This window comes from Ruditapes philippinarum, unplaced genomic scaffold (assembly GCF_026571515.1).
Source record: "Ruditapes philippinarum isolate M1 unplaced genomic scaffold, ASM2657151v2 ctg1267_1_1_1_1, whole genome shotgun sequence".
Lineage (NCBI taxonomy): Eukaryota > Metazoa > Mollusca > Bivalvia > Venerida > Veneridae > Ruditapes > Ruditapes philippinarum.
In genome coordinates, this window is record NW_026859684.1 from 405,469 (window position 1) to 430,179 (window position 24,711).

Sequence of the window (24,711 nt, forward strand, 5' to 3'; positions counted from 1 at the left end):
TACATTTTATTTTACATTTTAATTCAGAATGGCAAGAACAGTCCTTAACATTTTAGTTTATATTGTCCAATGAGATTTCCAGCTTTCAATTTGTAATTAAAACTTGCATATGTCATAGAACATAAGTCTGACATAACATAGCAACAACAGCATGCACCCAGATACGGGAATTAAATGGACAAGGGCGGACGATATGGAAAACGAGAGCGTGGCCGGGATTAAAAGAAAATATCTGTTACAAGATACTAGTATATCAAACCATTAAGATAACCGAATTTTATTATCTTTTTTATACGAAATACATTAATGTTATTCATATCTACTAATCTAAATGATCCAATACATTAATCTGTAAGTGACTCGTGACTGATGGTATTCTTGGAATTGTTAATGAAATCAAATTCTTGTCATAAAACGTCTTTATCTTTTCTTCTTTCATTTATCTGATATATTTTTGAGTCCTTTTATTCTTGCTTTTCACGTTATCTAAATATGATTTGCACAAAGCACTCGTCCACCAAAACGATGAACTAAGTATCTTAAAGTTAATGTCTTCAAGTAGTCTAAACACTTTTTAACCAAATTATGATAAATAACAAAAGTGTATTTATATTGTGGAAAAAGATAAATTTGAACTTAGTCAGTCTTTCAAATTTCAATGGTAATAAAATATAGTAAACATAATATTGTTTCCTTGACGTTCAGTAAATCAATTCTGCAGGGTTTTGCTTAGATATATGCATCAACAGAGTCATCCATGCATTCTGTCCAGCTTGTATGATGGGATGGTGCAAGTTTCCCCGTGTACATAGATTTATAGCACACATCTTTATGTCCCATGGCGTTGATTTGCTTTTGTTCTGAAATGTCTATCAGGATATCATATGCCTTGTCGATATATTCTGGTGGTAAGTCTATATCTTTGCCAATGTCGTGATAAAAGTCTCTCTGAAATTTGAACATATCAGGTACACTTTTAACATTCGTTTGCTTTTTCTGCCATTCTTTAACATAAGCTTCCATTTCCTCCCACTGAACTGATTGTCCAGATAATTCTTTACTGATGAATTTTAAGATCCACGTAGCTTGCGCATCGATAATACCAAACCCCAAAAATACGTCAAAGGCTGCCATATGGAATAGTTTCTTATTGCCGCCTTTAAGCCATACTGTACCTTTGTAAAGGTTGTCTGGGAGAAGTGTTGTTGTCCCTCCAACATCAAAATGAAGACCACCCTTCAAGAATGGATAATTGTATCTATATCCCGTACAATAGATGATTGCATCAAAATCAAACTGTGTTTTATCTTTGAACACAGCTGTATTGCCTTTGATTTCATCGACGATTGGTCGTTCTTCAACACCTTTAGGCCACTTGAAATTAATGGGTTCTTTACAACTACAGATGACATGTTTTGAGCCGTACTTATTCAGTTGAAGAGCAATCTCGCTTGCAGAGAATCTGCCCCCTATGATAAGCACATTCTGATTAGTAAACTCCTTAGCCTCCCTGAACTCGTGAGAGTGGAGTATTCTTCCATGGAATGTATCAATTCCCGGGTAAGTTGGCATGTTTGGGTAAGAAAAGCATCCCGTAGAAACAATAACATGGGAAAATACTTCCTCGACCAGGGAGTTGCTCCGGAAATTCCTCGCCCAAACAAGGAAATCGTCAGTCGAATCTCTGTATTCAACACTTCTTACTTCGTGTTGGAAATGAATGTGTTCGAAGAAATCGCCTGTGCTGATCCTTTTCATGCGACCTGCAATTTCAACCAAATAACCAGTCTTAACTAAAATGCAAATATGGAAGTATGTATTACTTATTGTGTTCACGAAAATAAAAACACTTCACGGTGACAAAAAAGAAACCTTTTATCATACTTATTTCTTTCATCTTACAGATAAGTAACTTTGAATTGCTTTCAAGCAATTGTTTCATGTAACTCATTTATTATACAAAGAAATGCAATTTAAACAAGGAAACATATATTTTGTTCCACAATATGAATGACTTCCGAGTAAAATTAATACTTCATTGATAATTGCGATAATTATATCCTTACCGTCAAGATAACGTCTGTGCAATTCTCTCGGTAAATAGGAAGGTAACTCTTTACCAAAATGATCCTGAAATGTATAATCCTTGAATTCCATACTTTCTTTTGCTCCGATCGTCCACAAATTTCGGTACATACAATTATGTATACGTTCACCATATTCGTCAGAATCTGTAACGTAACATAATATTGCTTTCTTTTTAGAGGAATATTAGACATTTCTTCGCCTCTGATGTTATATTCATAGCTGTCATTGTTTTCTCGGCTTGACGTTCAATATCAGGGCTGTTAACACGGTCACTGTGACTTTGTCCGTTTTCATATCAATACCATATGTAATAATCTTACATATATTGTAATATGCAAAGACCTTCAGAACTATATAATCAACCCATTTTTACAAAAGAGATTGTTTAGTCACCATGAACATGAACTTTGACCAACTATCCCAAAAACCTCAAATCAAAACGGGTAATGATTTTGTCATGGGCAACTTTCACAAAAACCCTAAAGACTGTAGCTATAGGTCAAAGCTACATACACGGACACCCCTCTGGATATCAATACAAAGCCATGGTGACCTGTAATTATTAGTCTGACATACTTGTTGTGGTTACTTTCACGGTGAACTTGAAATTTTACCAATTGACCCCAAAATCAATCCGACTGTTCACCTGTGACGACATGCTTCCGCACACTTCCACACAATATTTGAGGGCAATCTTGTAGGCCAATGTCAACGGACCGACCGACCTACAGGTTCTGTGCTAACATCCTCGAAGGGGGTCATGATTAGTCAGCTATGTCATTTTGTATGTAATTAGCTTGATACTCTCTCATAGCAGAATTTGTTTATAGAATTTGTTTAGAGATGTAATTAGAGGAAAAATATGAAACTTTTTAAAACAGTGAAACCTTGAAATTTCCTAAAAACATGGCTAATGTATCAGCTTATATGGTAAATGATGAACATATTTTTTTTAAACAGGAGCAATACATTTCTTGTTTGGGTGGGTTTGGGCGGCGTGGTTGTGGGAATCTTCATAGTCAAACACAACAGAGGTCATTTGCCGACTTTTCTGCTTTAGTAGTGAAAGATGACTCCTCCCCCTCCGTGCATCATTTCAGACATGAACATGTTCCTGAGTAGAACCGCTGACGTTTTCTGTAAGCAAGCTAAACATATCCTCACATGAAAATATGCAGAGTCCCTGGCGGGATTCCAACACACTGCGGTTAGGGGTGAGTGGTTTAATGTCGTAGACATTACCCACTCGGTCATGGACGCTCTTAACGAATAAAAAAAATAGAAAAGAATTATATTCTCGACTTGATCGAGTCAGTTCATGAAATCGGTGCCTGGTGACCTGATGGCTCTACCCTTGCTTATATTTATACTTTACTATCTCTGTTAACTTTGAATGTACTGTTACATGTGCAAGCACGTACAATCATTTTATTTATTATATAACTACTATGTATGAATCTCTGTTAATATCAGTCTGTGTTTATCAGCTCTTTGTATACAAGAAGAGTGACTGGAAGTACAGAAGTTTCACGAGTATTAGAATGACGACAACAGTTTAATATCATCAGTTTAAAGCAGCATGTCTCCAGATTCATGCACAATTTTATGAAAATTTTGAAAATGTATTTAATAGTGAAATATTGTGAAGAAATCGAAAGGAAGCAATTTACACATTACAAATAGCACTCACAACCCATGCAAATTACTAAAATGTGGTCCAAATATTAAAAAATAGCCTTTAATGCGTTAGTAACTCAGTTGATGTGGTGATAAATACTAAAATAAAAAACAATCATTACTCGCACATAGCATGTTAATTATTATTTAAATCTTAAATATGTTTACCTTTCTTAAAATGTTAGTACATTTTCTTAGGTTTACTCATCTGGAGGCATGTAGCTTTAACATGATTATTAATTTGAATTTTTTCAGACAAATTGTAAATTATCAAAGCAGTCATGAATTATAATAATTTTATTATTGACAGGAAAGTCTCTGTATCGCGAAAAATTCGGGTTAACGTAATGCTTTAATATAGAATATAAATTTTACAAATCGAATATTTACCTGTCCTCCAGGTATAGTTCCATTGTCCACACCATGTTTCCTGCTTTTCGTAACATTCAAAATCAATCACGTCAGGGTAAAGTTGTTTTATCTGGTACATCACTGACATGCCGCTAGGACCGGCTCCAATAATACACACTCTCGGTTTCTGTTTAGACATTTCGTTAAGGTGAAAATATCGACAGGTTTATGGCAACGTCAGATAGCTGATAAATAGAATAAATCAGTTATTTCAATATAGGATATGCATTATTTAAAGTATGTTCGTTACTATTGCCACCAAATGTCTCAATATAGGAACAACAAGAACACTGGTTTCGTTAGAAACAAACAAACGCCCCCCCCCCATCCCCGAGCAGTGCCCAGCAGAGGAACAATAATATTGACTTGCATCAAAGGCATGATAACGATACCAAGTCTCCTTACAAGAATAAAAAAAACATTTTGATCATTTCTCAGTGAGCCCGTTTATTTCAAAGGGCATCTGTGATCGAATGCCAACAAGCTATTTTAAAGTTGTTGAATGCGAAAGAAAGTTACAGTCTAGACACAACTGTGTGCATGCATATATAGAGGATTCAATAATTTTCAAACTCCGTACTGTTTTATAATGTTTTATAGCCAAGCAATTTTATAATATCCTTCAATGCATGACAAAATTACAGTCCGGACATGAATCTCTAAGTGTGACCTTGACTTTTTAGGTAGTGACACGACACGTCCCATTGATGTGGTAGACATATATTTATAAAATCCTACAATGCACGACACAGTTACAGTGCCGGCACCAATCTGTTACTTTAAACTCTTCTTGTGAGAATGAGTACCTTCGAGTGAGCATGTCTAACGATATTCATAAAAACCATCTGTTTAACTAGCTTCTATATCTGCTAACACGTAAAGTAATCTAACGAAATCAGACGAAAATAAACTTACTGTTTATACTTCAATATTTTATAACATCTGTCCCACTATGATGAATAATAAATTTTATACATGTACTATTTTATCTTGTATATTTTAAGTCACGTCTACAAATATGCAAAACTTTTTTGTATCTAGTTTAAATCTAAAACAATACTGTATCACTACGAGTCATAGCGTGCATTATATACAATTTCATTTTTTGTAAACGTTAACGTTATCACGGGGGAGGAACTGTTACACGGAGTTCTTCTGGTAGCTTGTCATGAGTTCTTCTGAAAACTGTCCATTTCCCAATTATTTGCTCATTCGTACATATTTACATGTTCATATGTGATTTTCTTCCTCGCCATACTTAATTACCTATAATATTGAAGATTTATGCCTGATTTTTCAAATGTTCTAGAGTTCTTCTGATAACTGTGAAGATGTGATAGAGTTCTTCTGATAACTTTTGTTACTGCCATTGTGTTTCTTGCGCTAGGGTACAGCACGTTTTAGCGTTTTGTATTATTCGATAAGGGTGTAAATTATCATGAAACGTAGTATGCTCATCTTTTGCAAAAACATTTTGTTTTGTTTTGTTTGTTCCGGTTATCCTCCGTGTGACAGTTCCTCCCCCGTGGATATACATGCGTAGGGTGAAACACATTACTCATCGGAGATGTATTTATGAAACATACTTTGGCTTCAAAAAGCAACAGATCAGATCCAATAATTCAAAATTCATAACGTAATATAAATTAAGATTAATAAGTAAGGTTTAAAATTTCTTTTTATAACATTTCCCCGTCATTGAAGAGAAGTTAAATTGTGTTTATTTTATCTATGTTGATTTTTAAATCTTTTAAATCTACAATGGACGAAATTAATAAAGATGTAAAGACGGTCAAGGTTGAAGAGAGTCACATACATTTTGAACTTATATCATGTTACATAGTTATAAACAAGGTAAAAATCATTTATGTTCTATTTCTAAATAATATATATCAAGGTTAACAACCGGGAAAAGGGTAACTTTACAAGGTTACTGTTTTTTTTTTATCTTCATTTATACTGCTCTGTTTTTCAATTTATTTTAGATATATATTAATACAAGCTTTGTACAATGTCATTTAGATAAACTTACATATTTTTGTTAAGATGAATTTTCAGCGAGGGTAAAGAAATTGTAGAGAATACTTGGTTTACAGGTGTATTAAACAGTTCCCGCATGAATCACTCCACATCTCCATATCCTCATAAAACGTGCACTTTGACTCTTTGATAAATGATAGAGCTCAGAGATTCTTTGTTAAAACGGTCGCCAGCTTGGATCAGATCACAAGGTATTTTATGATATGTTAAAAAATAATTTAAAAAATACAAAAGATGACCGAGACTTTGTTTAATTTCATTGTTATTTAAATGAAACAAGCGTATATTCAAAGGTTTTATAATTTTACCATTATCCGCATACCACAAGAATATATTTGGTGTATTTTAATCTAAAATAAAGTCTGCATACCCGCAGAAGGAAGCAATTCTTTATTTTTGATCTGAAAATTGTTTTTTTTTTAATTTCAAATCACCGTTGTAGGGAGACTTGGCATTTTCTCATGTGAGGAAACTATCCAGCTAATTAACAAAAATCACATTTTCACTTTAAAAAAGACACCAAATTGTCCAAGTCATCACTTTAAAAAAATGATTACAGTCTGACTTTTATATTGTCGTCTGCTCAATTAAAGCATATTGATATAAAACTCCTAAATTACCAACGTACAGTTCAATATTCAAATGCAAGCCAAGATCATTTTACATTTTGCTTTGGACAAATAAATGCTTTCATAAATTGATCCATCCAGTTGAAAACAATAAAATAAAAAAACACAAAATCTTTCTTTCCCTCCAAAAACTGACTGGTTATCCAAGTCCTTGTCATCCACTCATACCAAATGATACAAATTGTACAATTTACCAATATAAGTAGTTAACTTTTATCTTCTAACAAATAGAGGTGAAAATATAAAGGTCGCTTTCATGATTAATAGCAGTGACTGTCCTTTAGTACGACTTTTAATATAGGGTAACAATTGATGCTCGAGGTCAACCGGTTGAAAAATAGGTTAAAAATATTAAGCGACATTCTATGGTGGCTGATTTGGTACACTTGTGCGCAGCGACAACACAACCGTTATCGTTATCGTCGTTCAGTCTTGTCGTCTTGTCGCGAGCGAAACGCAACACACGGCGAGTTGTCGCACTGGCAACGACTTAGTAACTCGTGGCCACGACATATAGTAACTCATGGCCACGACATAGTATCTCGTAGTGTGTCAGTGTGCACGACTTAATTATCTGGTGTGCACGACTTAGTAACAAGTGACCACGACATAGTATATCGTGCGCGCGAGATAAATAAAAACACACACATGTCACCTCTTTGCCACCGTAGTTTTCCTTTTGCGATAATGTAAAATAAAATACCCAGTATGCGACCTAGATCTTTATCGAATCCTTATAAACAAAATGCAAATCTCAAAGGCATAAGACAAAACATCAATTTATTACAAACAATATGATATATGAAATTAAAAAGCATACTTTAATAACAATGACATATTATGCAATATGTGTTCTTCTGTTTTCAGTTTCTAGAAAAACAGAAATCCGCACATCCGTGTTGTGTTGTGTCAGCCGAGTAATTGTTAAAAATTCTGTAAACATGCCTATTTCTAATGCTTATATTGACCAATGCAAAAATGTAAATAATCAGTTTATACAAGAATGGAATACATCGTTAAATAATATATCTAAATTAGATTTTTACAGACAATTTAAAACAACATTTAGCTATGAAACTTATTTAGATAAGATTACCAATGATATGCATAGAAAACAATTTACATGTTTAAGACTTTGTTCACACAATTGAGAGGTAGAACTAGGCAGATATAGTAGATTAGATAGAGAAAATCGTCTATGTAAAATGTGCAATCAAAATGTAACAGAAACGGAATATCATTTTCTCCTATGTTGTACAAAATACTCTCAAATTCGACCGAAATACCTTGAAAACATATCATGGCCTTCCTTGAATAAATTTAATAGTATTATGTCTTGTAACAGCAAAAAGTAACTGATTTTATTATCGAAATTTATTAAAGAAGCTTTTGAATTGCGTAAAAATACCCTTGAAACTGTAACTGTTTCATGAAAGTCTTTGTTTGTATAAATTTGTATTGTTATTTTACTATTCTGTATTGTATGTCTTTGCCATACTTCATGTGTTTTCTTTGTAAATGGCCAAAGGCAATTAATTTGCTGATGATGCTAATAAATTTGAAACTTGAAACTTATATCTGGTCAGATTCTATACCTAGATGGTGGTAGACATTGTGTATCTGTAGGGGTGGCTACCTCTGTGAAAAAATAGTCAGTGTTCATAAATGATAAACAACCATGAAATACAGTTATATGAAATAGACTCGTCCTGAGGTGTAAATGTAATCAGAAGTACTTGCACGCATGCCTCTATATAGTTGAATTAAATCTTAACATTTTCTTCATGTTTGATACAAACAGGAAAGAATAAAATTCATAAAAAATGTATGGCATTATTCTCGTTTGATACAAATTAGGTGGATCATAATTATACATAAACATTTTTTAATAATTATTAAATGTAAAGGGAATTTATTTAAAACTTATTGTGAAGCAAGTAGTAATATTGAACAGAATAGTACATGTACTAAGCAAGGGGTGTGATGGAGTTATTTTGCTAAAAGGAGACAGCGTCTATCCTTGACAGGGTTTTATCCCTGACGGGGTTTGAACCCGCGCTGCCAGTCATGCTTAGATTACAAATCCGACCTGTCAAACATTTGGCAACGCCGCCATAACATTACTTGATTGTGGATGGGATGTGCATGTGCGCAAATACGATTTTCAAAGAGGAAATATAACCCGGCAATAAAGATAGATTGTAAAATTGACTACAACGTCTTAGTTTTGTGTTTTATCCTTTTTGATAAGAAGTTGTATTTTTCGGAAGTAATTATTTAAGATATAGAATTTCCAAGTAACCAAGTGCACACATTGTTTTGGCAACTTGGTATTTTTGACGTTACACACTTTCATTTTGTCTATGTACTATTCCATTATTGTGTAGCATCATTGACTTTATGTTATGCTATGTTACGTTAGGTCAGGTTAAGGCCCATTAGAAAAATACAAATATTGAGTTTAATATAATCGTTTACCCTCCAGCAAGGATTTAAACATGGCAATAATCCCAGACAAAATACGTACAGAAAACGTTTTAAATTCATAAATTCAGTTGAAATAGATATAAAATCAGTTTATTATGTCAAAATATACCGAAAAATATTAAACAATGTGATAAATACTTAAAAATCATATAGATTCTAAAGAGAAATTATGAAAAAAAAAAAATTTGCACATGTGTTATTTCTTGTCTGTTCGTCGTTATTATATCGATATATAAACTATTTTTAAATATACGTTGGTCAATACTGGTCAATATTGTCTACCTTTCAAGGTTATAGTCTCTATGAGCAAAAGACAGATTGACCTCGCTGTCCCTGAACAATCCCTTTAGACACTTAAAGGGTTATAAGGAATAGTGAATGTTTTACCCCTTTTAAAACAGAAGGGGATATTTGTGATGCGTGTTTGTGGTCGCACTGTCAAATTTAGTAACATTCTGTCTTCTATACTCTAAACATTTCTCTTGTCTGTAATCTGTCTCTTACTCCTAGAAAAAACTGTATAGTTAATTTTCCATTAACTTTTACCTCGCTGTGTAAATATCGCTCCTTTATTACCCCATTCTGTCTACCACTTTCTATTCTTAGTTGTCAAACTCTGCATTGTATTGTATACGTACTTTCAGAACTTTCCCCTCCGTTCTACTTTACTGCTTACCACTACCTGAACATACCTCACTTCTTTCTGTTTCTGTAAGAACGTTGATTCTTGATAACCCTGAACTCAGTAACTTCTTTACTGTCTGAATAAAGCTGACTTTCTACTACTCCGTGAACTATGTTCACTCTCTACTGCACTCTTAACTTGGTTTTCAACGCTTTCAACGTTTCCCACCCTATCACTAGCTGTCCTTTCTCACTGTCTTCTCCCCGTGTACCATGTCCACTGTCTACTACTCCCTGAACTAACATTCTCGAAAGTTGTTTACACTATAAATGTGATACCGTTGCTTGATTGGAAAGCTTGATCCTTTCAATAACTCTTTGAGCCAGCGGCAAGGACACGAACAATTTTAAAATTATCTTAATATTTCGTGAACAAACTCAATAACTCGGCACGAAAGATTTTATACTTATCTATATCTCTCGTGAACAAGCTCAATAAAACCATTTTCAACATTTTATATGTTGTTGACACTGTTCTCCAAAGGTTTCATGACGTCACAATGCCTTTATTAGTTCTTCTTCATACGTTTAGAAGATAGACTATTTAAAGGTTTCCACAACAAAAAACGGCCTCAATTTAAAAGCAACGAAATGCTCAGAAATGTTTCTCTTTTTTTTATTCTGTAGAAATAAATAATAAGTTAGTAAGTAAAAACATATTTTATTATCGTGACATGTACATATCTATCACAATACATATCTACAAGATACAACATGTATTTTATAATGGTGTAACGGTGGATTAAGGACACGTGTGAGATGCTTATAAGAAAACAACGCTGGATGTGATATAAATGTAAGTTAAGTGATATTAAGACTTCCATACAAAATACAAACTCCAATAACTGTAGTAATTGCCAAAACGCAAACAATAACTTAACCTTGTGGCCAATGAATAACCTTTTGAAATGTGTATAAGGACAACAAAATAAAACTTCTTTTGAGCAATAGAAATACTAGCATTTTCGATGCATTATGGACTTATGACGTCAATAATTTATTCTTAACAGTTCCAGTCACTTCTAAGTCTTTAGATCAAAACATTCTTGCTTGAATATTGATTCATTTTAAGAATAATCATAATGTGCAAAGCATGTGCGACACGAAGACCGAAGACCATAAGAAGTTAACGCAACTATTCCGGCAGATGGATGCTCACCATTGGATACACTTGTCATATATGGTGTAACACCACTTTTTTAGCTCCTGTGATCTAGTTTTTCATCCGAGATGAACAATGTTCGAACTCATCCGAGCTATCACCTAGACAAGCATCCAGACCAAGTTTGATGATAATTGAGTCAAAAATGTGACCACTAGAGTGTTAACAAGGTTTTTCATTTTTAGCTCCTGTGACCTACTTTTTCATCCGAGATGACCAATGTTTGAATTCATCCTGCTATATAACTTATTGTCTTCATATATACAAAGTTACTGATATATTTTTTTGTAAAATAAACTAACTGACTCCATCTGTCAATATGTCAGGATATTTGGTAACTTTGATAAACCGATTTAATATCTTTAAATTGACAAAAAATCAAATATTGCTGCACCTTTGTTTTAAACAAATAGCATGTTTAAAGAAAATGGCGGATTTTGCAGACATCTTAGCGTGAAATGTTTTAAATGTTATTTGTTTATTGTTTAATGTTATTTTGGATTCAGGTATTTTTCCTGATATTTGGAGTCAGGGTATTATTAATCCTATATATAAAAATAGGGGTGACAAATCTGACCCCAACAATTATAGAGGGATTACCATTTTAAGTTGTTTTGGCAAATTATTTACCAACATACTAAATAAGAGACTGAATGAGTATTTGGAATGCCACAATTTACTTAACGAAGAACAAGCTGGGTTCAGGTCACAATATGGTACTTACTGCATCATATGTTTTCCTTAAAGATGTTAATTGATTATTATTTAAGTTGTAATAAAAAGATTTACTGTGCATTTGTGACTATAGGAAGGCATTTTATTCTGTTAATCGACTTCATTTATGGCACAAACTTTTGTCATATAATATTGATGGTAAGTGTTCTTGTTATAATCCACAATATGTACAGTAAGGCTAAATCTTGTGTTTAAAGTACACTGTGAGTTGACTATGTTTCTTTATAGTCTATACCGGTGTACGTCAAGGTGAAAATCTTTCACCAATTTTCGTTTTTTCTATTCTCTTTTGAACGATTTGTCAGCAATTTGTATCTAATAAATATACAGACTCGTAAATATCTCAATAAGCAACTCTGGGAATGTCTTCGAGTGACGATGTCATTGATGTTTATGTTAAATTGTTTCTTCTGTTATATGCTGATGATACAGGTTGCTTTTAGCAGAAAGCAAAACTGATTTGCAAGATGCCTTAAATGCTATGAGTGAGTACTGTAATATTGTGGAATCTTGTTGTAAATGAAGCTAAGACTAAAGTAGTGGTTTTTAGTAAGTCAAAACCTAGGTGACTTTTGATTTTCATGTACAATGGTAAAAAGCTTGATTTCGGTAGATAACTTTACTTACCCTTGGAAGTACTTTTTTGTGTCGCCTCTACGGAGTAGTGGCGACATATAGGATTCACTTCTCCCGTCGTCTTGTCTGTCCGTCTGTCCGTCTGTCTGTCTGGTCTGTCTGTCCGTCTGTCCGTCCGTCGTCACATTAAAACTTGTCCGACTACTCCTCATAAACTACTGGTGCAATTTCATCCAAAACTTTACAGAATGATCAGTACCAAGTTCTAGTTGTGCATATTATCAGGATTTTATTGGTTCAATGATTTTTTGTCAGAGTTATGGCCTTTAATAAATTTTTAATTTTAAAGTTTGTCCGGACTACTTCTCTTATACCACTAATGCAATTTCAATGAAACTTTACAGGATTGATCTGTAGCTCAAGTCCTTGCGCATATTGCACGGGTTTTCCGGTTGAATGATTTTTGGCCGAGTTTTGGTCCTTTGATAAAAAGGTTTTTTTTCTGTGTGTTGCCAATACACAAAAGCTTGTCCGGACTACTCCTCATAAACTACTGGTGCAATTTAATCCAAACTTTACAGGAATGATCAGTACCAAGTCTAGTTGTGCATATTGTCAGCACTTTTCCGGTTCAATGATTTTTGTTGAGTTATGGGCCCTTTAATAATTTTATTTTTAAAATTTTTCCAGACTACTTCTCTTATACCACTTATGCAATTTCAATGAAACTTTACAGGATTGATCTGTAGCTCAAGTCCTTGCGCATTTGCACGGGTTTTTCCGGTTGAATGATTTTTGGCCGAGTTATGGCCCTTGATAAAAAGGTGTGTTTTTTTCTGTGTGTTGCCAGATACGCAAAAGCTTGTCCGGACTACTCCTCATATACTACTGAGTGCAATTTTATCCAAATTTACAGGAATGATCAGTACAAAGTGGTTAGTCTAGTTGTGCACTGTCCGTCTGTCTGTCCGTCTGTCACAAAATTTGTCCCAACATGAAATTGGCCATCATGAGGCGACACATGTGATTACTGATCGCTCTTGTTAATTATAATGGTAAATTTTTGAAATCAAAATTCTTGTTGATAATGCTAGAAGAGCAATGTTTTCTGTGATCCAAAAGTCACGTAAATTGTGTTTACCAATTTCTTTGCAACTACATTTATTTAACTCTATGGTTGTACCTATTCTTCTTTATGGAAGTAAAGTTTGGGGATTCGAACAAGTTCAAATTCTAGAGAAATTTCAGTTGTATTTTTGTAAATTTATTTTGAATTTAAAAGCTTCTACACCTAATTGTATGGTTTATGGTGAGTTAGGCATATTCCCATTAGCCTTACAAGTGAAAGCAAGAGTTTTGTGTTTCTGGAGTAAAATTATAAATGCTAAGGAAAATAAGATATGTAAACTTCTTTATAAAACAATGTTGTCTTTGTCCTCTAGGAATATTGTTTATTCTAAATGGATAATTTTGTGGAAAGAAAACACTTAGTAATCTTTGGCATGTCAGAATATTTTCATTTACAGAAGGTAGATAATATTAATCACTTTTAAAATGTTGTGAAGCTTAGACTACAAGATCAATTTTTACAAGATTGGCATAGTACTATTGACACATCCTCTAAGTGTTTAGTGTATCGTACATATAAAAAATACTCATTGTTTTGAAAAATATCTAGATGTACTTCCTTTTGACATAAGCAAATATTTATGTAAATTTAGAACAATGAATCACCTATTACCAATCGAAAAAAGGGGGCAGACACTTGGCAATTGATCATAAAAATAGGGTCTGTTCCTTTATGTTCGTATCAAGCTATTGGTGATGAATTTCACTACTTATTTTGAATGTTCGTACTTTAATGACATAAGACGTAAATCTCTTCATCCCAGGTTTTACACTCATCCCAATATTTTTAAACTTGACACATTAATGAATAGTTGTGATAAAAATATTCTTCTAAATTTATCTTTATTTTTTTAAAAACATTATGTTAAAATTTAGATAAGTAATACTTCTCATTCTCCGTTCTCATTTGTTACAATATAAAATACATGTTGTATGAATTCAGAACTTGAAATGAACAATATGATCTCCTTTTTTTATTAAGCTAGTCATATTTGTATTTTTATATTGTGATACTAGTGATTTTTTGACTGTTATTTTTTCTGTTTGTTTGTTGTTATAACCAGTTGCATATTATATGCCTTGGTTTAATAAAAACTGAAACTGAAACTGAAAGTGATAACGATCGCCGACTGGCTGATCTGTAAGACCCCTGCCAGCTTGGTTGACAGGCGGCGTAATGTCACTTTGGAGGGGAAAAACGGCCTTATACTCAAAACAAACTATACTCTCACTAAAGAAATATTTTTGGAAAGAAAGATGCAGAAGTTGATATTGATTCGATATGCAACAATAATTAATATAATCGTCGTTTATATCCTATATTGCAAAATTTTTAAAATAACGCAGGATTGTGCAAATCAGACAGAATTTCGAAATTTATGCCAAAAACTAGAATAATATGAAGCTATGTAGTTAGGCAAATACCGAAAAGCCAACTATAACAATAGCTGGTAGTTTTAACTTGATGAACATGTAATTTAAAATATATATCGGTCATTTACTTCCCCCCTTCCATAAATTTGCGCAATTCACCGTTATTTTTGCACACAATGTTTACATTATTTCAGCACTTCTGTGATACGGGATATACGTATACGGCGATTATTATGTAATGCTAAATCCTAGATGCACGAGTTTCTCGACTTCACTTATTTTCTGTTCAGGTCGGAATCTATTTGCAGACCCCCCTTCCAACCCCCAAACACAAGGGGACTCATCCCACTTCTGGCAACCCCCTGATGTACCATTTTGATTGGGGCGGCGCCGAAAGAGTGGCCACTTTTTAACAACATTTCACAAACGAAAAAAATGTTTGGGGTTAAATAGGGAATTTTGTCACTGTTTGAGGCACCAAAAAGGAGGGGGGAGGGATAAAGCCGTCAAAACACGTCTATATGAGGGAAAAAGTTAAAAAATCCACACACACGCACGCACACATGTACGTACGCACGCACACACACACACACACACACACACACACACACACACACAAAAGCAAGACTAAAATTTTCCCCATTGCTGAATAGAGGAATGCATATATATTAGACGCCGCGTGCACGCGGCGTCGTCTGATGTTGAAGTTTGCTGTCCTAAATGATAAACGAAATATGTTCCACTAAAACATTACATAGCGATGAAATATTATTTATATATTTTGACATTATTCAGAATTCATCTTATTGGTGAATGTAAGCAAGGGTCCTAAAAGCAATTGAACAAATTCTGCTATGTCTTAATTTATGCTAAATGTCAGTGTTTATTTTTTTATTACTTTTTATTGGTTGTAAGTGATAAATAGCTTGCATCATAAGGGACTTCCGTGGCCGTTGACTTCAAATAATTTGTCTCTCATCGCTGTAGGTTTGAATCCAACCAGAAACTTTGGATTCTTTCATTTGAGAAACCATCAAGCTAGATCACAGAACGTCGGTGGTTCTACTCGGGTACCCGCTCATGCCTGAAATAATTTACGAATGGGTCAGTGGTTTTCCTGCAGCTAAAGCTCGAAAGTCGCCATATGACCTGAACTGTTTTGGCACGACGTAAAACCCACAAATAAAATAAATAATTCTATAAATAATACATGGAATAATAATAACAAAATTTATAAATCTGGTTCATTTATCTATCAAAATATAAATCTCATTATTCATTTTAATAACTGGATCGTTCCTGTTCAACCTGGTTGCATATGTACAACATTTCCGACAAAACTCATTCCTGTGTTGCTGTCAAGAACAAAAGAAAGAAAATAAAAAAATACCTAAAGAACGTTTAACATGGCAAAACTTAAAATGTTACAGGTTTGGTTTGACTGAGTCTGATAATAATAATGGACGATAATAATGAAATAATGTACGGAAGGGCACCTGAGGTCTTCTCTACCAGTAAAGCTGGAAAGTCGCCATATGACCTATATTGTGTCGGCGCAACGTAGAACCCAATCAAACAAACAAACCATTTTAAGATTTTATTTTAAGATACAGAAAGGTTATGATAGCACATACGGAACAGGCAAACTGCATATATTTTTACAAAATATTTCTATCAATTTTATACTCTATACTAAAGATTTTACGTTATTATTATGTGTTTTCTATTTTATTGAAAGAAAACAAATAAACAAACAAAGACACAGCCACGCACACACGGTCAGATCTCCGTGATCTAGGTGTAATATAAACATTAATGTTATTTTGTGGAAAAATATATAACCTCCTAATCCTCCTGTCTTATATTCTTGGATCAATGCAAATGACAGCACAACCACATCTATTATCATGTCTTCTTCTTTCGTCTTATGTTCTGAACTCGCCTTGAACACTTTTAATTCCCATCATCCTTTCAGTCTCATTTAAATGTATTTTAGTAGGATCGGTTTTTTAATGAGAAAATATTTAATTTAAATCAATCAATGTTTAAACTGTTCACTCGCTGACTGACTATTTTTTATGGCTGTTTATACAACTCTTTTCACAATGTATATTTTGAAGATATATAAGTTACAATAAAGTAAGTCACACTTATTGCAACGAAAGCAAAAGACTCAGCAAGTAAGACACATTATAATTGTTACGTATAATGCTCAAAATATCTATGTGTTTATATAAATGCATCAACCGAATCATCCATACATTCTGCCCAGCTTGTATGATGGGATGGTGCAAGTTTCCCAGTGTAAATAGATTCATAGCACTCATCTTTATATCGGATGACGCTGTTTTGCCTTTTTTCAATTAGGTCAATCAAAATAGCATATGCCTTATCGACATATTCGACTGAGTAGTCGACATCGCTACCAATGTCATGAAAAAAATTTCTTTGAAATGTAAAAATATCAGTTACATTTTTTACATTCTGTATTTGTTTCTGCCATTTTTTGATATTGCATTCCATTTCCTCAAACTGAACTTTTTGTCCACATAATTCTTTAAAGATGAACTTCAAAATCCACATGGCTTGTGCATCCAATAAACCAAACCCAAAAAATATGTCAAAGGCTGCCATATGAAATAGTTTCTTATTGCCGCCTTTAAACCACACTGTTCCTTTGTATAAGTTGTCCGGGTAAAGTGTTCCTGTACCTTCGCCGTCAAAATGAAGATTCCCTTTCAGAAATGGATAATTAAATCTATATCCCGTACAATAGATTATTGCATCAAAATCAAACTGTGTTTCATCTTTGAACACAGCTGTATTGCCTTTGATTTCATCGACGATTGGTCGTTCTTCAACACCTTTAGGCCACTTTAAATTCATGGGTTCTTTACAACTACAAATGACATGTGCTGCGCCATACTTATTCAGTTGAAGAGCAATGTCGCCTGCAGAAAATCTGCCACCTATGATAAGCACCTTTTGACGCGCAAACTCCTTTGCATCCCTGAACTCGTGGGAATGGAGTATTCTACCACAAAATGTATCAATACCAGGGTACGTTGGCATGTTTGGGTAAGAAAACCTTCCTGAAGAAACTATAACATGTGAAAATACTTCCTCGACCTGGGAGTTGTTAGGAAGATTTCTTGCCCAGACAATAAAGTCGTCAGTCGTATCTCTGTATTCAACACTACTGACTACATGTTGATAGTGAATGTGTTCAAGGAAATCACCAGTGCTGACCTTTTTCATGCGACCTGTAATTATCATAGAATAGCCCCTGCTATGAAAAAAATGTAAAAACTTCTAGGCACACTAGCATCATTTAAAGAGGTTTTAAACATTTAAATGTGATAAATGAAACTGTGAGTTTAGTACTAAAAAGATTTGTAGATGACTACATGCTGAGGCGGTCATTAAAATTCATTAACATCAGTATTACGGTGTCTATACCACGTTACTTTTTGTGATCTACATAGGGAAAAAACAACAAGAGAGATTTTATTTTCTACCATAACCTTACATGTTATGGGGATAAAGTGAAGTACCAACTCATACATAGAACATTCCTAGGAAATAAAATCGTAATGTGAAACCGCATGAATATCTGATTGTTCAAACACACAGTTGAACTTTCTGAAAATATACTGTTCTTTTCTCTCAATCATTCTATATAGTATATGTAACTCAATAAAATGAAATGGTCCTGCGCTTTATTTGATATAAAATAGTAAAGTATTTCGAAACTAATGGAAGAAAATAAAATCTGCACAAGAATGTTGTACAGGCATTTCTCTCAAGCAGATCAAAGCATGTGATATAGGAACAGTCATTTGAGTAATCTATGAACAATTGTAGTAATCTATGAAAAATAGTATGTTGTTTTGAGTTGAGAACAAAAGTTAAGATGGCGTGTATGCATTGGTAATATTATTTGTTTCATTCTTTATTTTTACTCTGAAAGGGTAAAATAAACGATATTATTATTTACATAAATATATTCAAATCATCATTATTATTATTATTTATCTACAGGATTACTACTCATGTCAGCCAAGATTAAACAGAACATCGTTCTTAAGCTTATTCAAAGGCGGTGAATGATTACTAAATACTAGTCGCCGAGGTGAAAATATTTTTAGAGTATCAAAACATCGCGTTTTATCAGTTGACAACGAAATAGATTTACAAAAGGGATTTTTTTGCTACAATATAACGTTTATCTAAATTTTGTCAAAGCTTATTATCTCAAGTGACACAAGTATTCTACAAATACATGTACATATATGTTTTGTCTAGCACAATACTGATCGGAACCATTGTTATACTGTTCGCGAGTAAAATGAATTCCCTCACCGTCAAGGTAGCGTCGATACATTTCTCTTGGCAAATAGGACGGCAACTCTTCACCATATTCGTCCGCGTCTGAAATGTAAAATCATAACTGTTGTTGCATAGTCGAATATAATCAATATAATCAGTGTTTATTATAACCCGACAAATTTTGTGATGCATATTTTAAACAAGAGGGCCAAGATGGCCCTAGATCGCTCACCTGGCCTATCGAACTCATCCAAACAATTACTTAAACAAGCATTCTGACCAAGTTTCATGACAAGTGAGTCAAAAATGTGACCACTAAAAGGTTAACAAGCTTTTTCCATATTTGGGCGGTGTGACGTAGCTTTTCATCCGAGATGACCCATATTCGAACTTGACCTAGGAATAATCAAAACAAAGTTTCAGACCAAATTCCAAGATGACTAGATCAAAACAGGAGCCACTAGATTGTTAACAAGTCTTTTTTAGCTTCTGTGACCTAGTTTTTCATCCGAGATAACCCATGTTCGAACTCATCAGAGCAATAACCTAGACAAGCATCCTGATCAAGTTTGATGATAATTGAGTCAAAAATGTGAACACTAGAATGTAAACAAGGTTTTTCTATTTTTAGCTTCTGTGACCTAGTTTTTCATCCGAGATAACCCATGTTCGAACTCATCAGAGCAAGAACCTAGACAAGGATCCTGATCAAGTTTGATGATAATTGAGTCAAAAATGTGACCACTAGAGTGTGAGCAAGGTTTTTTCTATTTTTAGCTCTGTGGCCCAGTTTTTCATTCGAGATGACCCATGTTCGAACTCATCATGATTGTGTCAAAAATGTGCCGACAGACAACGGACGACGGACATTCAACGATCCCAAAAGCTCATCTTGAGCTAGCCTTGGAGGCAAAAGGTGGGAAAGGAGGGCAAAATCATACAGATTACTCAGATTACTTTACTTTTACATGTACATGTAACTCATTAATTTCATTGGAAAAAAATAGAACATTTGCCTTTGTTACATATGCTTTGATCACTACAACTTTGACCATCTAACCTCAAAATCATTAGACGTCATTTTAAATTCAAGAGTAGCCTCCAAATCAAATCTTTCAGCGCTCTTTTATTGGTTTGTAATCCGTCACTTTCGGAGTATTTGTTTTAATATATGGTTATTTTCCACTGTCACCTGTCACGAGCGTCCGACAGATGAATTTAATTTAATATATGTAATTAAAGAGATCCAAGTTTAATGATTTCATTTCATGAAAATGTAGCACAGACACTATAGACCGGACTATTGGAGACTTGGAATAGTCTAAGCTTTTATTGTTAATAATAATAATAATAATGATAATAATAATTATGTCATTAAATGAAATAAAATAAATAAACAACGACCTGTCCTCCAGGTATAGTTCCATTGTCCACACCATGTTGCCTGCTTTTCATAACATTCAAAGTCAATCTCGTCAGGGTATAGTTGTTTTATCTGGTACATCACTGACATGCCGCTAGGACCGGCTCCAATAATACACACTCTCGGTTTCTGTTTAGACATTTCGTTAAGGTGAAAATATCGACAGGTTTATGGCTACGTCAAATAGCTGATAAATAGAATTAATCAGTTATATTTCAATATAGGAAACGTTGATATATAGAAAATATGCATAGTACGTGGACTGTCGCAAAATGTCTTAGACAATCGCTGTAAAACAAAAAAGTTTCGTCTTAAGTCTGAGTCTAAAACAACTTTGCTCATGTATATCTCCATCAATTCGTAACATACGAAATATTTTTTCAAGAAAATATACATATACATACATTAAATTGTAAAGGATTTATAGAGACATGAGGTGTGAATCATTTTACAAACTTAAAACGTTATCTTCAAAACAAGTGGTCGATGACGTGATGACGTTAAACAATCTGCCTAATGTTATGTCATTGACATTAACCATATATCTGATGCATTACGCCATAATTTTAAGGAAGTCTCCGGACACTATCCACTTTGCACTAAGCACTATAAAATGTCAACGTTAGACGCTGCCAAAAGCTAGCTTTAGTGTTGCCATGTAAGAAAAAGTTAAAGATGTAGGAAAAGTTCCAGAATCTTTTTGCGAGCGTCAGCATACAAGTGTATTTCTAATTCTGCCCAAATAAACAACGATTTTCTTTCTACAGAGCATCATCAAAACTTCATAATGAAGACGAAGAAATACAAGTCACAACACTCGTATACAATGGGAAAGGAAGCTGGTCAACATCAACAATTTGTTAAAATCTTTTGAATTATCAGAAAGTAACGCGAAGAAATATGACACTGTCTTAACGAAATTCTAATAAGAAAAACGCCACGAACGAACAAACGAGCTTAATTCAAGAAGAAAAACCAAATGCCAGGTGAAACAGTAGAAAATATCATATTAAGAACATTATATTATGAGTAAGCAGACATCTGTGAATTTGCACCTGATTTGAAAATTGAATCGTAGTTGGGATTTTAGATAAAATTATCAAACAAAATTAAGCTTGAGCGAGACCTTACTCTTAAAAAGTATATTACAATGTCGAGAAACAGCGAGATAGTAAAAAATCAAAACTGATCACAACAAGATGTAGCTGCTACAGACGAGGTTCGTGGCGGGGCAAAGTCAAACGAAGTTTTGGAATGCAACCATACCTTTTTCGACAGCAGGATGTGACGCAGAGATTTCCGGGGACCCAATCTATACAATTGAAAATAAACGATAATAAACGGTTTTATAATTGCAAAAACATTCATGCACGAGAACATTGCGCAACGTTTTGGAAAGTATGGCGGAAATGTGGACATTGTAATCATTTTATAGTGTGTTGTTAAACTAAAAAGATGACATGAACTGTGTGCAGATGACACGCCATCACTTTAAGGAACTATTGATTCTGAACCTTGGACAATAAGACTTAAGGTGAGAGATTTTTATGTATACTTTATATAAGGCACTGGTGCTGATTTGACTGTTATTCCTTAAAGTCTTTATAACATTTTAGGCGAACCAAAAATGAATAAAACTCACAGATTGTTATACGTCCCAGGTAACAGAAAGTCGATATCTATCGGTTATTTGCACATACCCTTTCACACCATGGTAACTCTTCACTAGATAATACATACGTTGTAAGAGACATAGATAGATGTTTTAGGGAGACCACCCATAAAGAATCTCAATTTAATTCAATTAAACTTGGACGAGATTCACACTATTGAAAATGTCTAATAGAAGCATTTTTTTTGAGAGCTAGAGCAATTAAATGGTGAATATCGTATTTCACTCAATGAAAACGCGCAGCCGTAAGCCTTATCTGTACCAAGGTGTATGTCTATACTTTTGCTACCGAATGTGAAATCTGAGCTCGAGCGTATAAGAAAGGTAGGTGTAATTTTAAAGGTAGATGAAAGGCTAGACTGGTGCGCAGAAATGCCTTGTATTCATAAAAGTGACAATAACGTGCGCATATCTGTTGATTTGACACAGTTGAATAAAATGTGCGACGTTAAAATTTTTCTCTGCCGATTAAAGAACAAAGCTTAGATCGCTTAACTGGAGCAAAATATTGTTTTTCAAAATAAGACGCTGGTAGTTCATTTTGGCAAATTCATTTTGTTCAAAAAAGTAAATTATTGAATACATCTAACACACCTTTTGGTAGATATGCGTTTAATCGCTTACCAATGGGATGATCTAGTAGTTCTGAGTTTTTCCAAAGAAAGTATGTCCCAAATACTTGAGGGCATTGAAAAAGTTCTTTGCCAGACGGACGATGTTCTGATATTCGGACGGACAGAAACCAAAATGACATTAGATTCAGGATAGTTTTGGACAAACTAGACAATTGTAATGTAACACTGAATGAAAATAAGTGTGTCATAAAGCAAAAACAGGTCAAACTCGTTAGCTACTTAGTAGAACATGGAATCTCAGCCGATCCGGACAAGGTCAATGCCATAAGAAACTTGTGTCCTCCAAAAGGCATACATGGGGTACGTAGTTTCATGGGTATGGTGAATCAATTTGAGAAATTACCTTCATCACTGGCAACAGACTCAAAACCTATCTGCTAAGTACGAAAAATCAATTTTTCTTGGGTTCAAGCCAACATGAATCTTTGAATAAAATGAAGATTACTCCTATGTTAGATCATGATGATCAAATTAGGGAAACTGGACTCATGACAGATTCTTCTAAATATGCTACGGGAAGTGTTGTTCTTCAGAAACAAGATAATTGGGTCTTTAAACCAGTATCATTTGCGTCATGGGCATTTACTCCCACAGAGGTTAAATACAGTACTCTTGAAAAAGAAGCAGAAGGAGTAGATACTAGGATTGAACGATATACTGACTTTTTGAAGTTAGAATAAATCTTACAAATTTCGTCGATTTTACAGTTTTTTACAATGCCCAAGTTAAGTGTTGTATGATTTTAGATTCCAGAAGATCAATGAATAGTTCCATAGAAATTCGAACATCCAAATGTTAAACATTCTTTAACATTCAACTGACATTATTGCCTAGGTAAAAAACACTTGTCTCAAATGAATATTTCGTTCTACCACTTTCAATAGGATAAGTTATTTTATGTTGCTATTACATGTATATCGCTATAAAGTATTACTACATAATTTGATGACAATGACTACCATTGCAATACATGGTCGATTTTATCGGAAAATATGCATGTATAATACAGCTGATGGTATAATTGGATACAAAATGAGTGTAGTTTCAACTCTGAAACCATTGAACGAGTTGAATAAATTATATTAGCCTCTGACAATGAGTTCAATTAAATTTAACAATGAACCTACACGAATAGTGTAATGCCATCAAGAGTGGGCTTCAACGTTTTTATAACTTCAAAATATAAGCACAGCCGTGACTGACATACCATTGTTTAAGAGTCGCAAAAAACAATATATGATATCTTCATGCTTATAACATAAAATATTTAATGACTTTTTAATGATAAATGTTAAATATACGATAAAAGCTATTAAGAAGCGTGATAATAACAACAAAAACATCAAATTGTGACTTTTCTATAACAAAACAATAAATAAATGTGATCGATTTTACTTACCTGAAAATCACATATCGCCAATTTCAGATGTGGTTACTCTCTGCTGATGACAAAAACAGTACTGACAACAAGAGGACAATGATGTCCCTACTATCGCTCATCTGATTAAAAAATACTCTTTATGACAAGTAAGCGAAAGGAGATATCTTAAACTGATACCATGAAGTTCATATTATTTTGTTTTTAAAATAGTGTTTGTGTAAAACATTAATAGCTGCCTTTTCAATGGAAAAACAATAGTTACTAAGGGCTACACTGATTG

At 33.8% G+C, this 24,711-nt stretch overlaps 1 protein-coding gene across 5 annotated transcripts; it reads right to left on the reverse strand.

The window, feature by feature from the left end:
• Nucleotides 1-253: 253 nt before the first annotated feature.
• LOC132757499 (trimethylamine monooxygenase-like) lies at nucleotides 254-24,551 on the reverse strand. Of its 5 annotated transcripts, XM_060748800.1 has the most exons (5): nucleotides 24,450-24,489; nucleotides 22,010-22,055; nucleotides 20,725-20,930; nucleotides 2,067-2,231; nucleotides 254-1,763 (listed from the first exon to the last, which is right to left on the reverse strand). In XM_060748800.1, the coding sequence occupies exons 3-5, from the start codon at nucleotides 20,882-20,884 to the stop codon at nucleotides 730-732; spliced, it is 1,359 nt and encodes a 452-aa protein (XP_060604783.1). In that variant the 5' UTR covers nucleotides 20,885-20,930; nucleotides 22,010-22,055; nucleotides 24,450-24,489; the 3' UTR covers nucleotides 254-729. The 5 variants fall into 5 exon arrangements, with proteins under 5 accessions (XP_060604783.1, XP_060604782.1, XP_060604784.1 ...); XM_060748799.1 differs by lacking the exon at nucleotides 22,010-22,055 and having other exon boundaries at nucleotides 24,450-24,551; XM_060748801.1 differs by lacking the exon at nucleotides 22,010-22,055 and having other exon boundaries at nucleotides 20,725-20,872; nucleotides 24,450-24,512.
• Nucleotides 24,552-24,711: the final 160 nt, after the last annotated feature.